Raw genomic sequence first — 26,612 nt, forward strand, 5'->3', positions numbered from 1 at the left:
ATCTTCCTCTTTTCCAGAAACTTCAGTTTTTGCTCTTCACATCTTCAGCTGATTGAAGGTGGTCCTTTTACTTAGAATCAACTGATTGTTAATCATAGCTAGACCATTTGATTCACAGGCGTGGTCACAGTGACTCCTTGTGGCCAGAACTAGGAACACCACCTTCTCCAGCTCTTGAGAGTTCCCTCTCACCATTACTCCAGGAATTGACCAAATTGCAACTGAAATGTTTCAACAAACTGGTGCAGCGCTGAAAGCGCTCACTCGTCTATGCCAAGAAGTTTGGAAGACAGCTACCTGGCCAACTGACTGGAAGAAATCCATATTTGTACCCATTCCAAAGAAAGGTGATCCAACAGAATGCAGAAATTATCAAACAATATCATTAATATCACACACAAGTAAAACTTTGCTGAAGAGCATTCAAAAGCGGTTGCAGCAGTGTATCGACAGGGAACTGCCGGAAATTCAAGCCCGATTCAGAAGGGCATGTGGAACAAGGGATATAACTGCTAATGTCAGATGGATCATTGACATTAGCATTGACATTTTCTGAAAGCAGAAAATACCAGAAAGATGCTTATCTGTGTTTTTATTGACTATGCAAAGGCATTTGACTGTATGGATCATAACAACATGAAAAAGATTGGGAATTTCAGAACACTTAGTAGTGCTCATGAGGAACCTGTACTTAGACCAAGAGGCAGTCGTTGAAACAGAACAGAACAAGGGGATACTGTGTGGTTTAAAGTCAAGAAAAGTGTATGTCAAGGTTGTATCCTTTCACTGTACTTATTCAGTTTGTATGCTGAGCAAATAATCTGAGAAGCTAGATTATATGAAGGAAGACTCATTAACAACCTGCAATATGCAGATGACACAACCTTGCTTGCTGAAAGTGAAGAGGACTTGAAGCACTTACTGATGAAGACCAAAGACTACAGCCTTCAATATAAAGAAAACAAAGTCTTCACAACTGGACCAATAAGCAACACCACAATAAACAGAGACAAGATTTAAGTTGTTAAGGATTTCATTTTACTTGGATCACAATCAACGACCATGGAAGTAGCAGTCGAGAAATAAAACAATGTATTGCATTGGGTAAAGCTGTTGCAAGAGACCTCTTTAAAGTGTTAAAAAGCAAAGATGTCACTTTGAGGACTAAGGTGGGCCTGACACAAGCCATGGTATTTTCAATCACCTCATATGTATGTGAAAGCTGGACAATGAATAAGGAAGGCCGAAGAAGAACTGACACCTTTGAATTCTGGTGTTGGCGAAGAATATTGGCTATACCATGGACTGCCAAAAGAAATGAACAAATCTGTCTTGAAAGAAGTACAGCCAGGTCCAAAAGACATGCTATTCTCCTGGCTCCTGTTTCTTGGTGGTATGAGATCCCCATGTTTCTCTGCTCTCTTCTTTCTTTCATATCTCAGAAGAGATTGGCTTTAGACAAAATCTAATCTTATGGATTGAGTCCTGCATCAATATAACTGCCCCTAATCCTACCTCATTAACATCACAGAAGGATTTACAACACATAGGAAAATCACATCAGATGACAAAACGGTAAACAATCATACAATACTGGAAATCATGGCCTAGCTGAGTTGACACACATTTTTTTTTTAATTTATTGTGCTTTAAGTGAAAGTTTACAAGTCTAGTCAGTCTCTCACATAAAAAGTTATACACACCTTGCTATGTACTCCTAGCTGCTCTCCCCCTAATGAGACAGCACATTCTTCCTCTCCACTGTCTATTCCCTGTGTCCATTCAACCAGCTCCTGTCCCCCCTCTTCCTTCTCATCTAGCCTCCAGACAGGAGTTGCCCACGTAGTCTCATGTGTCTACTTAAGCCAAGAAGTCTACTCCTCACCGGTATCATTATCTATCTTATAGTCCAGTCCAATCCCTGTCTGAAGAGTTAGCTTTGGGAATGGTTCCAGTCTTGGGCTAAAAAAGGGTCCTGGGACCATGACATCCAGGATCCCTCTAGTCTCAGTCAGACCATTAAGTCTGGTCTTTTTACGAGAATTTGAGATCTGCATCCCACTATTCACCTGCTCCATCAGGGATTCTCTGTTGTGTTCCCTGTCAGGGCAGTGATCGGTGGTAGCTGGGCACCATCTAGCTCTTCCCAATTGACAAACATTTTTAGGGGACACAATTCAATCTAAGACAAATGGGATTGTGCATAACAATGATGGTGAGGGTTGCACAGGACTGGGCAGTGTTTCGTTCTGTTGTACACAGGATCGCTTTGAGTCAGAACTGACTTGATGGCACCTAACAACAACAACTCACCATCAGGAGGGTAGAAGGTTCAGGCTAATGTTTTGTGCCCTCCAGTTGATTCTGACTCACAGCGAGCCTATACATATGACAGTAGAACTGCCCCCATAGGGTCTCCTAGGCTTTAATCTTTAGGGGAGTAGACTGCTAGGTCTTTTCTTCTGTGGAGCGGCTGGTGGGTTTGAACTGCTGACCTTTTACTGAGTTGCTGCTGTATGACCTTGGGCAAATCGCTTCACCTCCCTGGGACACAAGTTTATCCTTTGTAAAACTGAACATAAAAATCCATCCTTCATATCCATGAAAGAAGCCCTAGTGGTGCAACAATTAAGCACTCAGCTGCTAACTGAAAGGTTGGCGGTTTGGACCCACCTAGAATTGACTTGGTGGCCCCCAACAACATCAAAAAAACAAACCTGTTGCCTTATAGGATGGAGTAGAACTAGTGGTTAAGAGCTATGGTTGCTAACCAAAAGGCCAGCAGTTCAAATCCACCAGGCGCTCCTTAGAAACCCTATGGGGCAGTTCTACTCTATCCTACAGGGTCACTAGGAGTCGGAATCGACTTGACAGCAACAGGTTTGGTTTTTGGGTTTTTAATCTTTACAGAAGCAGACTGCCACATCTTTCTCCCTTAGAGTGGCTGGTGGGTTTGAGCTGCCGACCTTTTGCTTGGCAGCCACTGCTTAGCTAACAACCATATATTCATGTGCTAATATGGGAGGACTACTCAGCACAGTGCCTGGAGCATAGAAGAAGCATCCCAGAAATTGACCATGATCATCTTGTGCCCCCTACAGGCCATTCTCACAGTCCCCCCCAAACTAAGCCCTTGCTGTCCAGCCAGTTCCAACTCATAGCGACCCCATAGCTGGCAATCAGATTGTGACACACTCTGGCCCAAGCCTTTCCAATGATTTACCACTGTTCTTAGAAGAAAACCCAAGTCCTTCCCACCTCTTCTAGCCCCTGCATAACTATCCCTGGCTGCAGCATAATCTCCTTTCTTGCTTCTCTCGGCCTGGTCCACTCTGTGATGGCCAAGCTTATTTCCACCTCAGGGTTTTTGCAATGGCAGTTCCCTCTGCCTGGAAAGTGAGAGCTTCCCAATCGCTAGAAAAAGACATTCTGCTTGATAGAGGGTTAGAGGAAACGGGGGAACCTTCCATGAGGTGGCCTGACATGATAGCCACAACAATGGACTCAAACAGCAACCACCAGGAAGATGGCGCAGGACCGGGAAATCTTTTATGCTGTTACACATAAGATCACCGTGAGTTGGAGTCAGCAACTAACAAGAAAGCTTCATGATTTGCTCCTTTGAATTATTCAGGTCTCTACTCCAATGCCACCAGCTCAGAGGCCCTTCCCTGACCCCCTCATGGAACCTAGCTCTTCCTATCTCTCTCCGCTTATCCTGCTTTATTTTTATTTGTAGCACTTGTCACTGTTGTTGGGTGCTGTCGAGTGGATTCCGACTCACAGTGACCCTATATGACAGAGCAGAACTGCCCCATAGGGTTTTCTAGGCTGTAATCTCTAAGGAAGCAGATTGCCAGACCTTTCTCCTGAGGAGCCACTGGGTTGATTTGAACTGCCAGCCTTTCCATTAGTAGCCAAACGCCCCACCAGGGCTCCTCAGCACATGTCACGACCTGACTTGTATTTACTTATTGTTTGTTTCTCCCAGACTGTGAGCTCCCTGAGGACAAGGCTTTTGTCTTTTGTTCACTGCTACATCTCAGGCTGGGACACAGAAGTTCAATAAATGTTTGCTGGATGAGTAATTAACTTGATGCTTGATTACTTCATAGGGGAGACAGGGGATCTGGTCCCTCCAGCCCAATCAAATTAGGAAAAACACGAGACCTAAAGAGTCTGGGTAGTCACACATGAAGGCAGGTCTGAAGGGCTGGGATCTGGGAGAGTCCTAAGTTCTGGCCTGTGTGGGGTGGGAGCAGAGAACCAGGGAAGGCTTCTGGGAGGATTTGAGCAGGAAGATGGGAGAGGCAGGGCATTCCCGACAAGGGAACAGCCCAACAAGAGCTTGGAGGTGGGGCTGAGAAAACCTAGTCTCTCTCTCCATGGGTCAGGCGAGAAACTTCTGGGCTCACACCTTCCTGAAACAAGGCAGCAACCTTGAAACCTAGAGCCCCACGGTGGCCAAACCTTAACATGGACAACCAAGGTGAAACCAAACCAAATTCACTGCCGTTGAGTCGATTCTGACTCTTAGTGACCCTACAGGACAGAGAACTACCTGGTAGGGTTTCCTAGGCTGTAAATCTTTACGGAAGCAGACTGCCACATCTTTCTCCCTCAGAGTTTGAACCCAGCAGGTGGGTTCAAACCGATGACCTTTCAGTTAGCAGCTGAGCACTTAACCACTGCACCACCACACTGAGCACTTTATCACTAGTGCTTTGATGCTTTGACGGTGGCTTTTGATTCCATTTTCAAAGGAGGAAACGGACAACCAGAGAGGTTGTCACTGACCCTGACTCACCCAGTCAGCCTCCAAAGCCTGAGGTCAGGGAAGCCAGCTGCTCCTCACCCATCACAAGAAGACACCAGGAGAGTCAGGTGGGTGTTGGAGAGGACAGGGGTCAGGGAGGGGCAATGCTACAATCTCCAAGAGCTCTGGAGCCATGAAGACCCTGTTCAGTCCGTCTCTACCTGGGTGACCTTGGGCTGGTTACTGTAGCTGCAGCCAATAAGGTCGTGGCAGGGATGAAAAGACATGGTGCATGGAAAGAGCTCAACTCAGCACCTACTGCCTGAGAAGTTCTCGAGGAACAGTCTGGGTGATTACAGTAAAGGGGGTGTGGCCATTAAGGTGATTTAGCTCACCCCCACTATAAGCAAATAGGACATATCAGACACAGAAATGCTTAAGAAGGGTGAGGACCATCTTGAGTGCCTGGAACCCAGCAGAGGCACTAGGCAAGCAGTTCCCTAATCCCCACTCACTCAGGAATCCAAGGTTGTTTAACCCCCTCCTCCGCAGACCCAGGAGTCCGATGTCCCAGCCCCCTCCCCTCTCAGGCCCAGGAATCCAGACCTCTTCCCTCAGATCCAGGAGTCCAGGCCTCCTGCCCGTCCTTCCTCCCTCAGACCCAGGAGTCCAGGGCCCAAACTCCTCCTCCCTCAGACCCAAGAGTTCAGGCCCCCAGGTCCCCTCCTCCCTCCACCCCAGGAGCCAAGGCTCCAGCCCCTTCTCCCTCAGACCCAAGAGTTCAGGCCCCCAGGCCCCCTCCTCCCTCAGATCTAGGAGTCTGGGCCCCAGCTCCCTCCTTTTTCAGACCCAGAACTCTGCTGTGTTTACAAGTAACTGGTCCCTATCTCCTGTCAACATGGAATCCGGTGTTGGAGGACAGCCTCAGCAAAGAAAGACCCTCACTGTGCGTCCTGGCAGATAATCTGAAAACCTACACGTAGCCCTTTCCAGGTTCTTACATTTATTCAGGGAAACTTACTTACACCGGCAAGCAGCTGCTTTCCAGTGGCTGGAGTATTTCCCCGCGCTGAGCCAAAGAAACAGAGAAATTTAAAGGGGAACAAAAACGAAAGATGCACCCAGCTGTTTTTCTAAGACCCAAGCGTTAAACAAAGTCAAACTCAGCGAGGGCGGCTTCTTCTCATGCCCTCAAGGCTAACGGGAGCTGTTATTCTGGGATCCAAGGCCGAGAGTTGTTCTAAGACCCGGGCCAGTTCTCATCGACTTGACCATGGCAAAGGGATTGCCATAGTGCGGCCATGATGAAATCTTGTCTCCCTACAGCCGGGAAGAGGAAATTCGAGTTTATCTGCAGTGCTCACAGGCGGCCATCACCGTCCCAAGCATGGGGACCCCTGCCGGAGCACCCCAGGCACTAGAAGGCGGGGAGGATCGCGGAAGGAGGGGTCCGGGGTCCGGCCCGTGGCAACCCCTGCGGGCTTTGCAGATGGCCCGCCGCGGTCCAGCCCGTCAAGCAGCGCGCAGGCCTGGCAGAGCGGGCGGCTGGCCAGCCTCACGCAGCGGGTCCATGCACCGGGCGGTGCGGGTTGCGCGGTGGGTGCCAGCGTTAGGTGCTCAGCCGAGTGCACGAGGTCCAGCACCACTGACGACCACACCACCTCCAGGGGCTTGAGCAGGTCTCCAGCGTGCCCGCGGAAGGCCTCGGGCGCGTTCACACACTCCTCGGAGTAGTAGTCCAGGCGGTGGAAGTGCGCGTACAGCACCACCTCCTTCTCCGAGGCGAGCTGCAGAGGGCTGCAGCGGGGCAGCGCGGCCTCCTCGCCGGGCGAGCCCAGGTGCCGCCCCGCGCCAGCCGCCCAGTGTCGCCCCGCAGGAAGTTCATGAGCACGGTCTCCGCCATGTCGTGGGCGTTGTGGCCTGCGGGGAGAGACCGGAGCGCGTGAGGTGGGCGCGGGAGGAGGCGGCTGCTGGTCAAAGAGACCCCCGGGCACCATGAGGAGGCCAGGACACAGAGATGGGGAGCAGTGGGGGCAGGGGGGTGCGAGTCATGGACAGACCCCTCCACATACCTGGCGTGAACAGCACATAGAAATGGGGAGTAGGTGGGCGTGGGGGATGGGAGTCATGGAGACGCCCAAGCCCCATGGTACAACCCGGATACAAAGACCGGGAGCAGGTGGGACCTAGGGGCCGGGGTCACGGTGCGTGGGCACCCGTGGGGCAGCCAAGTGGAAGCTGGAAGTGAGTACAGCAAGAAACGAGAGAAGAGCACATACACAGGCTGCAGTAGAGCTATTAGGGTACACCCATTTATTGCCCACCTACTGTGTACCAAGCCCTATGCTAAGGTGCGCTTCCACATAGGGAGCAAAAGTGCTTTACTCTGCAAATACCGTTTTAGCCCCAGTTCAAACTGTACAGAAGTAAAAACGGTATTTAATGGAGGGTCTCAAGAGGGTTGTTGTGATAAGCAGAATAATGCCCCATCCCCCCGCCCCACCCCCCAAAAAAACCGTGTTCACTCCTAATCCCCGGAACCTGTGAATCTGTTAGGTTGAACAGCAAAAGAGAATTAAGGATGTTAATCAACTGACTTTAAAATAGGGTAATCAGTCTGGATTCTCCAGGTGGGCCCAGTGTAATCACTCCCCCAAAAAACCGAAACCCCACTGCCATTGAGTTGATTCGGATTCATGGTGAGCCCATGTGCTACAGGGTAAACTGCTCCATAGATTTTCTTGGCTGTTATCTTTACAGAAGCAGATCACCAGCCCTTTGTTCTGTGGTGCCACTGGGTGGGCTCAAACCACCAATCTTCAGGATAGTAGTTGAGAGCAAACTGTTTGCATCATCCAGGGAACTTAAATGTAATCACAGAGTTCATAAAGTGGAAGAGGGAGGCAGAAGAGTCAGAATTGGAGATGTGGAGATGGAAGCAAGGTCAGAGTTACGTAGAGACAGGGACAGAAGGCTGGAAAGCCTCAAGGCCAGAACAACAGGCCTGTAGATCTGGGAATCTATCCCATGGGGGATGTTACAAGACAACCCACACACGCAGCCCGTGATGTACAAAGTATTACATATCTCTTTCCCAAGTTGTGTTTCAGGACTCCACTATGAAGGTGGCATCCTGCATATCTCTCTCAAGTTGTTTTTCAGGACCCTACTATGGGGGTGGCGTCCTGCATCTCTCTCTTGTAAGTTGTTTTTTCAGGACCCCACCACAGGGGATGCTGTTACAAGATGACCCACCTGGACTCTTAGGCATGAAGTTCCACATATCTTCCCTACAAGCTGCTTTCCAAAGATGAACAGAATCAGCTGATCCCCGGGACATGCGCAGTGAGAACGGGTGCGACCTTACAGTCTTGTCAAGTGGCCACTGAGACTGTGCAGTGCAACGTGACATTGTCCAAACTGACTCCACCTTGGATTCCAGATGTGAACGCACCTAATTTTTTTAATCCCTCTATTTCTCAGAAAGCCCCACCTTTTTCCCCAGAAAGCAATGAATAAAACATGAGATCCTTCCTGCCTAAAACCCTTATAATCTCCAAGAAAACCTCCATTCAGGGAGAGATTGGAGGCTAGCACAGGCAGAAGCCCCTCTCCGTCCCTCCCTCAAGAGCTCTTTTTTTCTCTGTCACTAATAAACCTTTGTGTGGAACTTCTGAGCCTCTTGTTGTCATTCTTGGTCGGTAGAAGGCAAGAACCTAAAACGGGACTTGGTCCCAAGCTGGGAAGCCTTGTCCTAGAACAATGTGATATGAGAAGGACTCTACTTGCCATTGCTGTTTTGAAGATGGAGAAAGGGGACCATGAGCCAAAGAATGTAGGTGGCATCTAGAAGCTGGAAAGTCAAGGGAACAGGTTCTCCCCTAGAGCCTCTAGAAGGAACATAGCCCTGCCGACACCTTGATTTTAGCCCAGTGAGACCCATGTTGGACTACTAACCTCCACAATTGTCATAACAAGTCCATAAGCAGAGTACCATTGATATTCCCCTTTTAGAAACGAGAAAATGGAGGTTAAGCAATTGGCCACACAGCTTGGATGTGGCACAAAGCAGATACTCAGTAACTGTTGAAGAAATGGATGAAGTAAAGAGAATGCCCTGGTGGCACAATGGTTAAGCTACTCAGCTGTTAACTGAAAAGCTGGTGGTTAGAATCCACCTAGCGGCTCCCTGGGAGAAAGACCTGGTGATTTGCTCGCATAGAGATTAACCTAAATAAATAAATAAACCTTTGCCATCGAGCCCATTTCCAACTAAAACCCCATAGGGTTTCCAAGGCTGTAAATCTTTACGGAAGCAGACTGCCACATCTTTCTCCTTTGGCGCAGCTTCAGGGTTGGAACCACACATCTTTCGGTTAACAGCCGATTGCTTAACCACTGTGCCACCAGGGTTCCTTCTGTAAAGATTACAGCCTAGAAAACCCTATGGGGCAGTTATACTCTGTCACATGGGGTCGTGACAAGTTGGAACAACAACACATAAGAGATGAGAGGCCAACAAAGAGAAGGAGTAAGACAGAGATGCTTCTCAGAGAGACAGATGGATTCTGAAGGGAGGCAGCCAGGAACCATGAAAGACAAAGAATGTTAGAGAAATTAGAAAAAAGTAAAGAATGAAAGACCTAATCCCCAGAGACTAACCCCAACGCCCTCTACTTGTCAATCCGTGTAGATCTGATAGTGGCCTAAAACCAAGGCACATCCTCTTGCCTGGTCTCGAACCTTCAGCAGGCTCCAGCTCCAAACTGGAGCATACACATTCGCCCTTCTCCTTGTCAGGATTCTCCCCTCGAGACATGCCCAGGGCCTGAACAAACAGATGCAGTGCTGGAAACACTCACTCATCTATGCCAAGAAATTTAGAAGACAGCTACCTGGCCAACGGACTGGAAGAGATCCATCTTTGTACTCATTCCAAAGAAAGGTGATCCAACAGAATGTGGAAATTATCAAACAATATCATTAATATCACACACAAATAAAATTTTCCTGAAGATCATTCAAAAATGGTTGCAGCAATACATTGACAGGGAACTGCCAGAAATTCAAGCTGGATTCCAAAGACGACATGGGTGAGGGATATCACTGCTGACGTTAGATGGATTATGGCTGAAAGCAGAGAATACCAGAAAGATGTTTATGTGTTTTATTGACTATGCAAAGGCATTCGACTGTGTGGATCATAACAAATTATGGATAACATTGCAAAGAATGGGAATTCCAGAACACTTAGTTGTGCTTATGTGGAGCCTGTACATAGACCAAGTGGCAGTTGTTCAAACAGAACAAGGGGGATACTGCATGGTTTAAAGTCAGGGAAGGTGTGTGTCAGGGTTGTATCCTTTCACCATACCTATTCAATCTGTATGCTGACCAAATAATCTAAGAAGTTGGACCATATGAAGAAGAAAGTGGCAGCAGGATTGGAGGAAGACTTGTTAACATCACGCAATATGCAGGTGACACAACCTTGCTTGCTGATGGTGAAGAAGACTTAAAGCACTTACTGATGAAGATCAAAGGCTACAGTCATCAGCAGGATTACAGCTCCACATAAAGAAAATGAAAATCCTCACAACTTTACCAATAAGCAACATCATCATAAACAGAGGAAAGATCGAACTTGTCAAGGATTTCATTTTAATTGGATCCACGATCAACACCCATGGAAGCCTCAGTCAAGAAATCAAACAATTCACTGCATTGGCAAATCTGATGCAAAAGACCTCTAGAAAGTGTTAAAAAGCAAAGATGTCACTTCAAGGACTAGGGTGTGCCTTGCCCAAGCCATGGTGTTTTCGGTCACTTCATACCCATGTGAAAGCTGAACAACAAATAAGGAAGACTGAAGAATGGATGTCTTCAAATTATGGTTTTGGCGAAGAATACTGAATATACCACAGACTATCAAAAGACCGAAACAAATCTTTTAGAAGTAGAGCAAGAATACTCCTTAGAGGCAAGGATGGGGACAGTACGTCTCACATACTTTGGACATGTTATCGGGAGGGACCAGTCCTTGGAAAAAGACATCATACTTGGTAAAGTAGAGGGTCAGCGAAAAGGAGGAAGGCCCTCAACGAAATGGATTGACACTATGGCAGCAACAACGAGCTCAAGCACAGCACCCATTGTGAGGATGATGCAGAAGCCGGCAGTGTTTTGTTCTGTCGTGCATGGGGTCGCTTGGAGTCAGAACCAACTCAGGGCACCTAACAACAACTGGGTATCCTTTACCATTTCTTGGGCATGTGCTCAACTCCCCTCCAATAAGCCTCTTAAGAAGGTGGGCGGGCACCCCTAGCCTGCGCATGCGTCCCACTCCTTCCCACCACCTTCTCTTGGGCGCGTGCACTCGCCTGTCACGATGTGCGTGGCTCCCAAGCGGCACGCACCTTCTTCCAGTGCCCGGCGCCTTAGCACCCCGCAGAAGGTGCAGCAGGCGCAGCTTCGGCCCAACTCTGCCGTACTGTGCGCAACTGGCGTCCATCGTCCACCCCCCGAAGAGGTCCGTGTAGGCCACGATGGTGAGTGGGAGCTCCCAGCGCTCTGCCTAGCGCCGCACGGCCTCCAGCACCGCATCCCGGTAGCCGCCGATGCCCTCGTCCACCGCCACGAGGCGCAGCGGTACGCCCAGGCGCGGCCCAAGCTCTTGCAGCACGTGCGCCAGAACCGTGGAGTACTTGCCGCCCGAGGCGCCCAGGGCGACCACGGCCCCGGGGGGCAGCAGGCAGCCTGCCAGCACAGTGTGTAGCACCTTGGCCTCGAAGGTGACACAGAAGCAGGCGCCGCACAGCGCTTGAACTGAACGCGGGCGGCGGAGGGCGGCGCGTGGCGGGGGGGAGGGGGGGGCAAGGGGCGGGAGAAGTAGGCTTCTCCTGAACAGGGAGAGGAGGGGGCAGGTTACAGTGGATTCAGGATTGTGGGTTCCCTGTTTCTGGAAGGTCCACCTGGATAGCACCCTTGGCCTGAGTAGACCCTGGAGAGGTCGGTGTGGGAAGAGCAGGCTTCTTCCGGAGTGGGACAGGTTATACATGGGTTCCGGTTTACTGAGAACCCCTGCTTCCAGGGAGGCTTTTTGGATTGCACCAGCAGGCGCCATAGAGAGAAGGGGGCTAAGGAGCCGGTTTTTGGGGGAAAGAGAAAGAGAACCAGAATTAGGTTGAGCGCATACTGTACTCCATCTAGAGGACCGGGGATGGTTATTAAGCACCAGGGAGGCCTCCAGGGAGGCCCCCCTATTACAGCCCTGATCAGAAGGGCAGGGTGACCTGGGCCTTCAGGGCTGTTCAGAGAGCTAGAGAAAGGTCAGGGACTCTAAGGACAGGGAGGAGGTAAACAGGAAAGACCAATCATATTTCACTTTGGGGTGGGGCACTGTCTCCAGGAATGGGCTCGATTGCATCCTCCAAAAGCAGGTGATCACCTCCACGAAGACCCAGGCAGCCTGTATCACACCTCCAAGGAAGCCAACCCGGGTTGCTCCCTGTTTTCGGGGTGGGGGTACGTGGGCCCCGAACATTGAGCTCAACCCTTCTCTGCTGTCAGAATCTCCCATCCTTCAGTCTCTTTCACAAGATTCTGTGGCTTCTTCAAGACAGAGATCAGCCTGCCCTTGACCCCTCTCGGCTGAACACCCAGGATGGCAGGACCATTTAGTGAGGGGGGAAGGCTGGGACTGCAGGTTGGGGACAAAAGATGCCATTTGGGCATGTCAGCTGTGAAGTGACTGTTGGGCGCCTTCCCCTCAAAGACCTTATGGACACCCCCCCGGGTGGGTCAGGCGCCTTCTGTGGGCTCCTGCAGCTGCGAGGATGCCTCCAGTCCAACCCTGCCCCTGGCTCCGGCTGCCACTGGTGATAGGTCTGCCTCTCCCTCTGAGCTCTCTAGAAGTAGGGGGTGGGTCAGGCTCGTCCACCACTGTCTCCTCCTGCCCCACACGGACTGGCACAGAGTGAGCGCTCAGTAAATATCTGTAGGATGAGAACAATAAATGTGACCGTAAGGCTGAACTTGGAGCCGAGGAGGCCTCTGGATTGCAGTCTTGTCAGAGAATGGGTTGTGTGTGACATCTTTCCATCGGGACAAAGATTCTAGAACAGAGGAAGGGCCGGCCGGACGTAACCGACTGGGCTTGAAGACAAGGAGATGGTCATATCTTGCCCTGGAGAAAGTAGTAGGCGGGCAGGCGTCAGGCAGAACAGCAGTTTCTAAAGAGAGGTCATCAGCCAGGAGAGCCTTCCACAAGAAGCCTGACAAGACACAGGCGTTGGAGAAGCACAGAGAAAAACCCTCAACCCAAGAGCCACGCTCCAGTTAAGGATCGGGATCCACGAGTGAGCCCGTCAGAAGATACTGACCTGGGACCTCTGGACTCCGCCTTGCGTAACACGCGGAAGCCTAGTCCGGAAGTGGCTCAGGAGACTACAACTCCCAGAAAGCAGTGGGGCTATCTTGCCTATATCTCCCAGAAGCCTGTGCGACAGCCCTGCCAGAGCTCTTGGGTTTCCTGGGACGTTTGGCTTACAACTCCCAGGAATCCTTGTGGCCTGCAGCCCATCCACCCTGCCTTAGTGCTCTTCCGCCTAAAAAAAAAACAAAACCCATGGGAGTACATTCTGACTCCTACCTACCTTGCAGGACAGAGTGTTTTAACTCCTGCCATGAGGTTCCCAAGGCTGTAAGTCTATAGGGAAGCAAACTGCCAACATCTTTCTCCCACAGAGCAGCTGGTGGTTTTGCCTTGGCAACCTTCCAGTTAGCAGTCTAGTGTTTTAGCCACTGTGCCACCAGATGCTTTGTCTTGTTAGGTGCCTATTGAGTTACTTCTGACTCATAGTGACACTATGTATAACAGAATGAAGAATGAAACATTGTCTGGTCCTGTGCCATCCTCACAACCATTGCTATGCTCGAGCCTATTGTTGCAGCCACTGTGTCAATCCATCTCCTTGAGGGTCTTCCTCTTTTTTGCTGACCCTCTAGTTTACCAAGCATGATGTCTTTCTCCAGCGACTGGAGAATGAATAAGGAACACTGAAGAGTTGATGGCATTGAATTGTGGTGTTGGCGAAGAATATTCAATCTACCGTGGACTGCCAGAAGAATTAACAAATCTGTCTTGGAAGAAGTACAGCCAGCATATTCCTTAGAAGGAAGGGTGGCGAGACTTCCTCTCATGTGCTGTTGACATGTTATCAGGAGTGACCAGTCCACTCACTGCCTACAACTCCCAAAATGCACTAATAGAGGCCTTACTTCCCTATTTTCTTTCTGTGCCTGTGCACGAGCACGTGTTGTGGCCAAGATATTGTTTTGGCAGGGCGCTGTCACCATGCACATTGACAGATGAAATGGCTGGATCCGGATTTTCTGATTTTGTGGACCACTATGGTTTCTTTCTTTCTTTCTTTTTTTTTTTAAAGGGGTTATAGAGCCTATGACTCCCACCCTTTAAAGTAGCATTGCAGGGATCAGTGGCCAGTGTGACTGGGTAACTGGCACATGTGCAGGGCCAAGGTTTCTGGAGGAGGGATTCCAAATGAACCTATGGTGCACCCTGCATGGGGAGGGTAATAATGCACGTGAGCGGTTAAAGGTCTCTGCAAGCAAGCGCTTCCTGCTGTCTAGTGAGTACAATTGAGGTCTACTGTGCAGGCCTATGGTAGTGAGGGTCCACTTCGTGCTGCAGAAGGTGGAGCACTAGAATGGGTGGTAGGCGAGACAGGTCTTGACCAGGCCAGGAGACCCTAGAGATTCCTGCTTCTGAGACTGTGAGATTTAAAAGCTCAGACTCCTGAGACCCAGAAGCTTCTAGGGCCAAGGTCATGGAGGCCATGAGTCCCAGTGACCCAGGGGCCTGGCGACCTGGAGACCCAGATCCCCTGGATCGGAGGGTTGAAAGACTCAGACTTGTTCCGCCACCTCTGTCCCCCCTCAGTCCCTCCCCTGGAGCCCAAGGGCTCTGAGATCAAGGGGTCTAAACTCGGGCACTTGAAATCTAAGTAGTCAAGAGAAGGAGGGCACTACAGACCTTCCAAGACCCAGGGACCTGAGATACTCACCCACCCACGAACAAGGGCTCTGGAGGCCCTCAGAGACTCAAACCTCTGGGACAGAGGGATTCAAAGACTTAGATATCAGAGATGCTGGAACCTGGACATCCCAGGCCCAGAAACCAGACCATGGAGACTCAGGGGCCCCAGAACCCAGATACCCACAACATAGGGGCTCAAAATTTCTCAAGGTGGAAGGGACCAGACTCTCAGATATCCTAAAACTATAAGGTGCAGGGCGACAGATCGTGGTCCTAGAATGTATGGACTCCAGTATGACCTCATGTGAACATAACTAATTACATCTTTAAAGATGCTATTTCCAAATAATGGTGACACTCACAGGTAACAGGGGTTAGGACTTGAACATAACAACCCATAACATCAAACATCTGGAACAGAGAGACTGAAAAACAGATCTGAAGCCCACAAATTCACCAAGGACCAACCAGCCAGGAATACCCAGCACCCTAAACAACCACTTTCTGACTTGTGCCCACCCCCTGCCTCCAAGTCCAGATACACGTTTTTTCAGCCAAATTCACAACCATTCCTAAGGATAGATCACCCCAAGCCTGGCTTCTCTTGGCCGATATATTCGGATTTCCACAAGGGTCTCAACACTCTCGGTGGGCTGAAAATGGCCCCCAAAGATATCAATGTCCTAATCTCTGGAACCTGTGAGTATGTTACCTTACATGGCAATAGGGGCTTTGCATGTGTGATTAAATTAAAGATCTTGAGACGGCAAGCAACCCATAGGGGTATACCAAAACAAAACAAAGCAAGAAGCTATAACACAATAAGTAAGCATAAACTAATACAATAACTTATAGATGGCTCAGAGACAACAGTTAATATCAAGTCACATAAAGAAACAGACCATGATCACCTCAACAGGCTCTTGAAACAAATTCAGGGATTTTCTAGATGAAAGTGCATTCCTGGAATTACCAGATGTGGAATACAAAAGCTTAATATACAGAACCCTTCAAGACATCAGGAAGGAAATGAGACAATATGCAGAACAAGCCAAGAAGCACACAGATAAAGCAACTGAAGAAATTAGAAAGATTATTCAGGAACATAATAAAAAGTTTAATAAGCTGGAGAAATCCATAAACAGGCAGCAATCAGAAATACAGAAGGTTAACAATAAAATTACAGAAGTAGACAACTCAATAGAAAGTCAGAGGAGCAGAATTGAGCAAGTAGAAGCTAGAATTTCTGAACTTGAAGATAAATCACTTGGTACTAAAATATCTGAAGAAAAATCAGATAAAAGAATTAAAAAAAAATGAAGAAACCTAAAGAATCATGTGGGACTCTATCAAGAGAAATAACCTACGAGTGATTGGAGTACCAGAACAGGGAGGGATAACAGAAAACACACAGAGAATTGTTGAAGATTTGCTGGCAGAAAACTTCCCTGATATCGTGAAAGATGAGAAGATATCTATCCGAGATGCTCATCAAACTTCACATAAGGTAGATCTTAAAAGAAAGTCACTAAGACATGTTATAATCAAACTTGCCAAGACCAAAGATATAGAGAGAATTATAAGAGCAGCGAGGGATAAACAAAAAGTCATCTACAAAGAAGAGCCAATAAGAATAAGCTCAGACTACTTGGCAGAAACCATGCAGGCAAGAAGGCAATGGGATGACATTTAAAAAACTGAAGGAAAAAAACTGCCTGCCAAGACTCATATATCCAGCAAAACTGTCTCTTAAATATGAAGGTGAAATTAAGACATTTACAGATAAACACAAGTTTAGGGAATTTGTAAAAACCAAACCAAAACTACAAGAAATACTAAAGGGAGTTCTTTGGTTAGAAAATCAATAATATCGGGTATCAACCCAAGGCTAGAACACTGGGCAGAACAACCAGAAGTCAACCCAGACAGGGAAATCCAAAGAAACAAAGCAATATTACATATATATATAAAAGCCCAAACAGGGTAACAGCAATGTTATTACATAAAAGGAGACAACAATAGAATAATAAAGAGGGACTAAGAAATGTAACCATGCACCTTCTATACGGAGAGGAAGATACGGCGATACAAAGAAATAAAAGTAAGGTTTGAATTTAGAGAAATAGGGGTAAATGATAAGGTAATCACAAAGGAGACAAACTATCCTATCATCAAAATAAAATACAAGAAAAAAATACAGACTCAGCAGAAACAAAATAAAAAACAATAAATATGAGGAAAGGACAATATATAATCCACTCAGCACAAAAAATTAAATGGGAGAAAGAAACTGTCAACAACACACAAAAAAAGACATCAAAATGATAACACTAAGTTCATAAAAAGAAAAAAAAAATTTTTTTTTCTTTTTTATGACCTAGCCATAATTACCCTGAATGTAAATGGACTAACTGCACCAATAAAGAGACAGGGAGTGGCAGAATGGATTAAAAAACGAGATCTGTAAATATGCTGCCTACAAGAGACACAAACAAACAAACTCAACGGATGGAAAAAAATATATCAAGCAAACAACAATCAAAAAACAGCAGGAGTGGCAATATTAATTTCTGACAAAAGAGACTTTAAAGTTAAATCCATCAGAAAGGATAAGGAAGGACACTATATAAGGATTAAAGGGACAGTACACCAAGAAGATATAACCATATTAAATATTTATGCACCCAATGACAGGGCTGCAAGATACATAAAACAAACTATCAGCATTGAAAAGTGAGATAGACAGCTCCACAATAATAGTAGGAGACTTCAACACACCACTTTCGGTGAAGGACAGGACATCCAGAAAGAAGCTCAATAAAGATATGGAAGATCTAAATGCCACAATCAACCAACTTGACCTCGTAGACATATACAGAACACTCCACTCAACAGCAACCAAGTATACTTTCTTTTCTAGTGCACATGGGACATTCTCTAGAATAGACCACATATGAGGTCATAAAGCAAGCCTTAGCAGAGTCCAAAACATTGAAATATTACAAAGCATCTCCTCTGACCATAAGGCCATAAAAGTGGAAATCAATAACAGGAAAAGCAGGGAAAAGAAAACAAACACTTGGAAAGTGAACAATCCTCTGCTCAAAACAGACTGGATTATAGAAGACATTAAGGATGGAATAAAGAAATTCAGAGAATCCAATGAGAATGAAAACCCCTCCTATCAGAACCTTTGGGACACAGCAAAAGTGGTGCTCAGAGCCAATTTATATCAATAAATGCACACATCGAAAAAGAAGAAAGGGCCAAAATCAAAGAACTATCCCTACAACTTGAACAAACAGAAAGAGAGCAACAAAAGAAACCCACAGGCACCAGGAGAAAAGAAATAATAAAAATTAGAGCTGAACTAAATGAAATAGAAAACAGAAAAACAATTGAAAGAATTAACAAGACCAAAACCTGGTTTTTTGAAAAAAATCAACAAAATTGATAAACCACTGGCCAAACTGACAAAAGAAAAACAGGAGAGGACACAAATAACCCGAATAAGAAATGAGATGGGCGATATTACAACAGACCCAATGGAAATTAAAAGAATCATTTCAGATTACTATGAAAAACTACACTCAAACAAATTTGAAAACCTAGAAGAAATGGATGAATTCCTAGAAACACAGTACCTACCTAAACTAACACAAACAGAGGTAGAACAACTAAATAGACCAATAACAAAAGAAGAGAAAAACTCCCAATTAAAAAAAGCCCTGGTCCGGACGGCTTCACTGCAGAGTTCTACCAAACTTTCAGAGAAGAGTTAACACCACTACTACTAAAGGTATTTCAGAGCATAGGAAAGGATGGAATACTACCAAACTCCTTCTATGAAGCCACCATATCCCTAATACCAAAACCAGGTAAAGAAACCACAAGAAAAGGAAATTATAGATCTATATCCCTCATGAGTGTAGATGCAAAAATCCTCAACAAAATTCTAGCCAATAGAATTCCACAACCTATGAAAAAAATAATTCACTGTGACCAAGTGCGGTTCATACCAGGTATGCAGGGATGGTTCAACGTTAGAAAAACAATTAATGTAATCCACCACATAAATAAAACAAAAGACAAGAATCACATGATTTTATCAATTGATGCAGAAAAGACATTTGACAAAGTTCAACACTCATTCATGATAAAAACTCCCAGCAAAATAGGAATAGAAGGAAAATTTCTCAACATATTAAAGGGCATTTATACAAAGCCAACAGCCAACATCACCCGAAATGGAGAGAGCCTGAAAACTTTCCCACTGAAGTCGGGCACCAGACAAAGATGCCCTTTATCACCACTCTTATTCAACATTGTGCTGGAAGTCCTAGCCAGAGCAATTAGACTAGGTAAAGAAATAAAGGGCATCCAGATTGGTAAGGAAGGAGTAAAAGTATCTCTATTTGCAGATGACATGATCTTATACACAGAAAACCCTAAGGAATCCTCCAGAAAACTACTGAAACTAATAGAAGAGTTCAGCAGAGTATAGGGAAACAAGGTAAACATACAAAAATCGGTTGGATTCCTCTACACCAACAAAAAGAACATTGAAGAGGAAACCACCAAATCAATGCCATTTACAGTAGCCCCCAAGAAGATAAAATACTTAGGAATAAATCTTACCAGAGATGTAAAAGACTTATACAAAGAAAACTACAGTACACTTCTGCAAGAAACCAAAAGAGACTTACAAAAGTGGAAGAACATACCTTGCTCGTGGGTAGGAAGACTTAACATTATAAAAATGTCTGTTCTACCAAAAGCGATCTATACATTTAATGCAATTCTGATCAAAATCCCAAGGACATTCTTTAATAACATGGAGAAACAAATCACCAATTTCATATGGAAGGGAAAGAGGCCCCGGATTAAACAAGGCATTACTGAAAAAGAAGAACAAAGTGGGAGGCCTTACTCTATCTAATTTTAGACCCTATTACACCACCACAGTAGTCAAAACAGCCTGGTACTTGTACAACAACAGATACATGGACCAATGGAACAGAATTGAGAATCCAGACATAAATCCATCCACATATGAGCAGCTGATATTTGACAAAGGCCCCAAAACAGTTAAATGGGGAAAAGACAGTCTTTTTAACAAATGGTGCTGGCATAACTGGATATCCATCTGCAAAAAAATGAAACAAGACCCATACCTCACTCCATGCAAAAAAACGAGGTCAAAATGGATCAAAGACCTAAATATAAAATCTAAAATGATAAAGATCACGGAAAAAGTAGGGACAACTTTAGGAGGCCTAATACATGGCATAAATAGTATAGAAAACATTATAAGGAATGTAGAAGAAAAACTAGATAAGTGGGAGCTCCTAAAAATCAAACACTTATGCTCATCCAAACACTTCATCAGAAGAGTAAAAAGACTACCTACAGACTGGGAAAAAGTTTTTAGCTATGACATTTCTGATCAGTGCCTGATCTCTAAAATCTACATGATACTGCAAAAACTCAGCTGCAAAAAACAAATAACCCAATTAAAAAATGGGTAAAAGATATGAATAGATACCACAGTAAAGAAGACATTCAGGTAGCTAACAGATACACGAGGAAACGTTCACGATCATTAGCCATTAGAAAAATGCAGATCAAAACGACAATGAGATTTCATCTCACTCCAACAAGGCTGGCATTCATCCAAAAAACACAAAATAATCAATGTTGGAGAGGCTGTGGAGAGATTGGAACACTTATACACTGCTGGTGGGAATGTCAAATGGTATAACCACTTTGGAATTCGATTTGGCACTTCCTTAAAAAGTTAGAAATAGAACTACCAAATGATCCAGCAATCCCACTCCTTGGAATATATCCTAGAGAAATAAGAGCCTTTACATGAACAGATATATGCACACCCATGTTTATTGCAGCACTGTTTACAATAGCAAGAAGATGGAAGCAACCAAGGTGCCCATCAACGAATGAATGGATAAATAAATTATGGTATATTCACACAATGGAATACTACGCATCGATAAAAAAAAGTGAGGAATCTGTGAAACATTTCATAACATGGAGGAACCTGGAAGGCATTATGCTGAGTGAAATTAGTCAGTTGCAAAAGGACAAATATTGTATAAGACCACTATTATAAGAACTTGAGAAATAGTTTAAACTGAGAAGAAAACATTCTTTTGTGGTTTCGAGAGGGGGGAGGGAGGGACGGTGGGAGAGGGGTATTCACTAATTAGATAGTAGATAAGAACTACTTTAGGTGAAGGGAAAGACAGCACACAATACAGGGGAGGTCAGCACAACTGGACTAAACCAAAAACAAAGCAGTTTCCTGAATAAACTGAATGCTTCGAAGGCCAGCGTAGCAGGGGTAGGGGTCTGGGAACCATGGTTTCAGGGGACATCTAAGTCAACTGGCATAGTAAAATTTATTAAGAAAACATTCTGCATCCCACTTTGAAGAGTGGTGCCTGGGGTCTTAAATGCTAGCAAGCAGCCATCTAAGATGCATCAATTGGTCTCAACCCACCTGGAGCAAAGGAGAGTGAAGAACACCAAGGCAAAAATATTTATAAATATAACCACTCACCATATTTTGAAAGAAATTTAGATGTAATACATAATACCTTGAGACCAAATATCATATAGACAGGCTATACCAAGAATATACCAAGATTATCAAGTCTCTAAATACCTGCATTAAAAAACAAAACAAAACAAAAACTTCATAGGTAAATGATGTGTATTCCCCAATCAAACCATTGGCTTTGATGATGCTAGATTAAAATAAAATAAAATTAACGTTGTGACCAAGTTGACAATAAAGAAATAATAATAAAATGATATGATATTATGTATTTTTTGTCTAACATTAGGCAAAAACATAAGAGAAAATACTAACATATAAATTTTAACTCAAAGAGAATCAGGCTCTTCTCTTGATTTTGACAACACATTCCATATAATGTAGAACATGTTAAATAAACCTTTTTAACTCTATTTCTTTATAAAAAAATTTTTGTGGCTTTCCATGATGTTTCAAAGCCGTGAGGAGTTTATCATAAGTTACCGTGAAACAATACTTTATTTAACCAAAGATCTTAAAGGTAAAGACCTTAACTTTTTTTTCCCCTAAAGCCATGTGGCTTGATTTTTGACTCAGGAATCTTATTCTAATGAGAGGCCAAACCTTTGTCTTAGATTAGACAAATAAATTAATCTTTCAACTCAGAAATCAAAGAAAATTTTGTTATTTTAACAGCGAGAAACCTAATTCTTTGTTTTATACGCTGTTTAACATCGAAGCTTCTAAAACTGTCATAAATTAAACCACTAAATTTCAGTCAGATAAAATTTTTGACGATTATTGAATAAATTTATTTTTAATAAACCTCTTAAATATTGTCTTTGTTGCATATCTCTTTAAAATGGCAAAAATGAACTCATTCATTTGCAGACATATATATATTCTTTCTCTTGTGGCATAAAAAGCAAAAGTGTTTGAGGTTAATTTATAATAAATATCTATTAACTCAATTTAATATCATTAAGTTACCTAAAAGTTTTTGGAAATTATCTTAAGCCTGTATACCATAAAACATAATGGTTGTGGAAAGTCTGTTTAAACATTCTAAGTTTTTATTCAACTTTTACTATTTCTCATATTTTTCCCAATCTAATTTTAGCTCTTAAAGATTTTATTAACTGGCTTTGGAAATCACAAAGTCTCTACTCAACTGACCAATTATAACCATTTCAGTTGTGTCTCGTTGTGATTTCTTAAAATTTCCCTACAGTAGAAAGAACTTGTTCGCAGCTCTTTTGTCAATTGGAATCCACCCAATTTCTGATAACTGCAACAAAGCAGCAATTTTTCTTATCTTTTCTCAGAGTAGAACTGCCCTATAGGGTTTCCAAGGCTGTACTCTTTACGGAAGAAGCTGTAATTGCTGACTTTTTGGTTAGCAGCCAAGCAATCAACCACTTTACCACCAGGGCTCCTTCTATGGACATAGATAATTACAACATGTATCCCCCAAATAGGGCATCCAAGAAATATGAAGCCAGAGAGCCAGGATATTCTGGACGGCATAGTTACCCACGCTCTGGCTTCAGTCTTATTCCCGAACTCAGAGTCCTTTGTCAGCTCCACTTTCCTGCTCTATTCACCTTTCCACTAACTCTCACTATATTTCTTGCTTCCAATTTTTGCATTCCCCCAGGTACTCTAGATTTGGGAAGCTGGCAAATCCCTAAATTTGTTACAGAAATTGTTAGGTACTGTCGAGTTGATTTCAACTCATAGCGAGTCCATGTGACAGAGTAGAAATGCCCTGTAGGGTTTTCTGGGCTGTAATCTTTATGGCCGCAGATCACCAGGTCCCTTCTTCTGTGGAGCCACTGGGTGGGTTTGAACTGCCAACATTTTGGTTAGCAGCTGAGCATTTAGCCGTTGCGCCATCAGGGCCCCTTGTGTAACCACCTTACCTTAAGACTGTAGAAAGGAGAAGAAACTTTACAACCTTTCTGGAGAAGTTCTCCTTGCCTAAAAAAAAAAAAAGAAAGAAAGGAAACCCCATTGCCATCGAGTTGATGCCAACTCATAGTGATCCTAAAGGACAGAGTAGAACTGCCCCATAAGGTTTTCAAGGAGCCCCTGGTGGATTCGAACTGCTGACCTTTTGGCTAGCAGCAGTAGCTCTTAACCACTATGCCACCAGAGTTTCCAAAATTATGTACTAGAATGATATTTTAATCATAATGACTCATGTACAAAGAGAACCAAGCACAGAAGGAAATGAGACAGCACGAATTAGAAGCAGCAGCAAAACCAAATAATAGGAACTGATCCACAAAGATTTTCATTGTCGAAATTATCGAACAAAAATTGTAAACTATGATAACTATATTTAAAGGGACAAGAGACAAACGTGAAAATAGAAAAAATAACAACTTATAAAAAGTGACCTGGGATTATAATCAGAAAAATGGAAATAAGAAGTGTTGGTGAGGCTGTGAAGAAATCAAAACCATCATAGATTGCTGATAAGAATGTAAAATGGTGCCGCTACTGCAGAAAACAATTTGGTGGTTCCTCAAAAAGCTGAACATAGAGTTACCATATGATCCAGCAATTTCATTCCTAGGTATATACTCAAATGACCTGAAAGCAGGAATGCAAAGAGATACCTGTATACCAATGTTGGTTGCAGCACTATTCACAATAGCCAAAAGGTGGAAACAAACCAAGTGCCCATTAACAGCTGAATGGATAAATAACATATGATATATAAATATATATACATATTATTCAGCCATAAAAAGAAATCAAGTTCTGACACATGCAGTGCAGTAAATTACTTAATATGGCACTTTCAGTCATTCTTGGTTTTGTGATAATTGGGTGGGACTATGCAAAAAAGGTGCTTGCAGCCCACTAAGGGAATTGGATAGCCTGCTAATAACGCAAATAAGGTGTATGGAAATCTTGAAGGGTGGAAATATATAAATAAGTTGTATGGAACCCTGACAAGGAGATTGTTCAGTTTTGCCATCCTGGTAGGCTTAAAAGAGAACCAATCCCAGAGCAAAGGGGAGCCTCATTACCACCAAGAAAAAGAGCTGGGAGTGGAGTGCATCCTTTGGACCTCAGATTCCTGTGCTAAGAACTTCCTAGACCCACACAACAGAGAGAGCTGTAACACTGGAGATGGCGTGAGATGTCGAGAAGCAGTGGTGGAGAAATGTTGGCAGCAGAACTAGGAGACTGGTGTGAGACAGCACGGTGGGCTTCCTGGGCCCCAGGGCAGGGCGGCTACAGTGTGTGTGCTGACCCATGGAGCGAGAGGGCTGACCGCCTTTGGGACGAGGCTTACTGGCAGAGTGGGGTGCTCTGGGCACTTACTGGCAGAACTAAAGAGCTTTGTAACACTTGCCCAAGCAGGGCAGAGGCCAGGCCGGCCCAAGAGGCCCGAGGGCCCGGGATGCTGAGAGGCTGACGGCCCTGGAGAGGCCTGCTGCAGGCATGGTTGAGAAGCTGTCCTGACTGAAGAATCTGGAGTCATTCCTGATCCTGAATTGTAACCTGTTGCTTCTCTAATAAACCTCATAATTGTGAGTATTGTCTCTGAGTTCCGTCTGGCCATTGCAACTAATTACCAACCCAACAGAGAAGTAGAAAGTATGTGGAAGGGACAGCTGGTATCAAAATTTGTAGAAAGTTTGGAGGGCAGAGGTACGTTTGACCTCTTCTTCATAGGAATCAGCCTTGGCCGGATGGTCATCTTGATGGTGAATCTTTCTCCTCCACCTCCTGAAGTTAGAGGAAGTCAGATGCTGCCACACTCCCATTTTTACAATATGACACGGATGAACCTTGAAAAGTTATGCTAAGTGAAATAAGCAAGACACAAAAAGACGCATATTGTATGATCCCACTTACATGAAATATCTAGAATAGGCAAATATGCAGAGACAAAAGTTTATCAGTGGCTGTCAGGGGGTGGGGGAAGGAGGGATGAGGAGTTATTGCTTAATGGGTACTGAGCTTATGTTTCGTTTTGGAAACAAATAGTGGCGATGGTTTCCCAACATTGTGCATGTAATTAATGTCACTGTATTGCACACTTAAAAATGATTGAATGGCAAAGTTTATGATATACATATTTGATCACATTAAAAAAAATTTTTTAAAAAGTGACCTGGGAGATTTGAAAAGAAAAAACGAGAACAAAGTAAAAAATTCGTGATTTAACAGAAGATTAAGCCCAAATGTAATTTATCAATGCAGTCTCGAAAGGAAATGAAGACCCCCAATAGCCCTGTATCCTTAAAAGAATTGATTCAGTAGTCAACATCACTTCTCAGGAAAAACAAAAGTCACTGGCATGTTCTACTGAATATGCAAGGCAGAAATAATTCCAATCTTTCATAAACTCTTCCAAATATGAATGACACATCAAGTAGGACTTCTGGTAAATCTTTTTCTTTCTCTAGACCTCACTAAGTTCTGCAGAGCCTACTAGTTGCCACTGAGTTGAGTTTGACTCATGGCGGCCCCATGTGTGTCAGAGTAGAACTGTGCCCCACAGTGTTTTCAAGGGCGGATTTGTCAGAAGTAGATTGCCAGGCCTTTCTTCCAAGGCACCTCTGGGTGGACTGGAGCCCTTTTGGTTAGTAGTTAACCATTCGCACCACTCAGAGACTCTCTGCGGACTAAGGAAGTGTTAATGGCTGACCTCCAATAACCCCCCCATCTTTGGCAGCTGTGAGTCTGAAGTTGCACTTTTATGCACAGTTACCATTCTGTCCACACCCACTAACTTCCTACTGAGGTTTAGCCTGTTTTTCCACTGATTCTTCCCAGACCGAGAAGCCCTGGAGATCAGACTGTCCCAGGCCAGGGTCTGGCACTTCTGGCTCAAGAGATGCTTCTGCTGCTGCTGGTGTTGCTACTGTTCAAGCTGTGGGAAGGTGAGGGGGTCAGACAAGGAGCCCAGGTAGCGCAACGGTTAAGTGCTTGACTGCTAACTGGAAGGCTGGTTGTTCAAACCACCCAGTGGGAGAAAAGACCTGATGATCTGCTCCCATAAAGATTACAGCCAAGGAAACTCTATGAGGCAGTTCTACTCTGTCACGTAGGGTTGCTATGAGGAGCTCTGGTGGCACAACGGTTAAGCATTCATCTGCTAACCAAAAAGTTAGGGGTTTGAACCCACCCAGTGGCTCTGTGGGAGAAAAGACCTTGTGATCTGCTCCCATAAAAATTACAGCCTAGAAAACCCTATGAGGCAGTTCTACTCTGTCACA

General features: G+C 44.9%; 1 protein-coding gene across 1 annotated transcript; it reads right to left on the reverse strand.

Moving 5' to 3' along the window:
* Nucleotides 1-6,129: 6,129 nt before the first annotated feature.
* On the reverse strand, nucleotides 6,130-12,299 carry CTU1 (cytosolic thiouridylase subunit 1). The gene is given in 5 exon segments (XM_010586978.1): nucleotides 6,130-6,596; nucleotides 6,599-6,676; nucleotides 11,137-11,257; nucleotides 11,259-11,655; nucleotides 12,127-12,299. Coding segments are annotated over 5 exon segments (1,236 nt in total).
* Between the last annotated feature and the right edge of the window lie 14,313 nt (nucleotides 12,300-26,612).

Source organism: Loxodonta africana, chromosome 11 (genome assembly GCF_030014295.1).
Source record: "Loxodonta africana isolate mLoxAfr1 chromosome 11, mLoxAfr1.hap2, whole genome shotgun sequence".
NCBI lineage: Eukaryota > Metazoa > Chordata > Mammalia > Proboscidea > Elephantidae > Loxodonta > Loxodonta africana.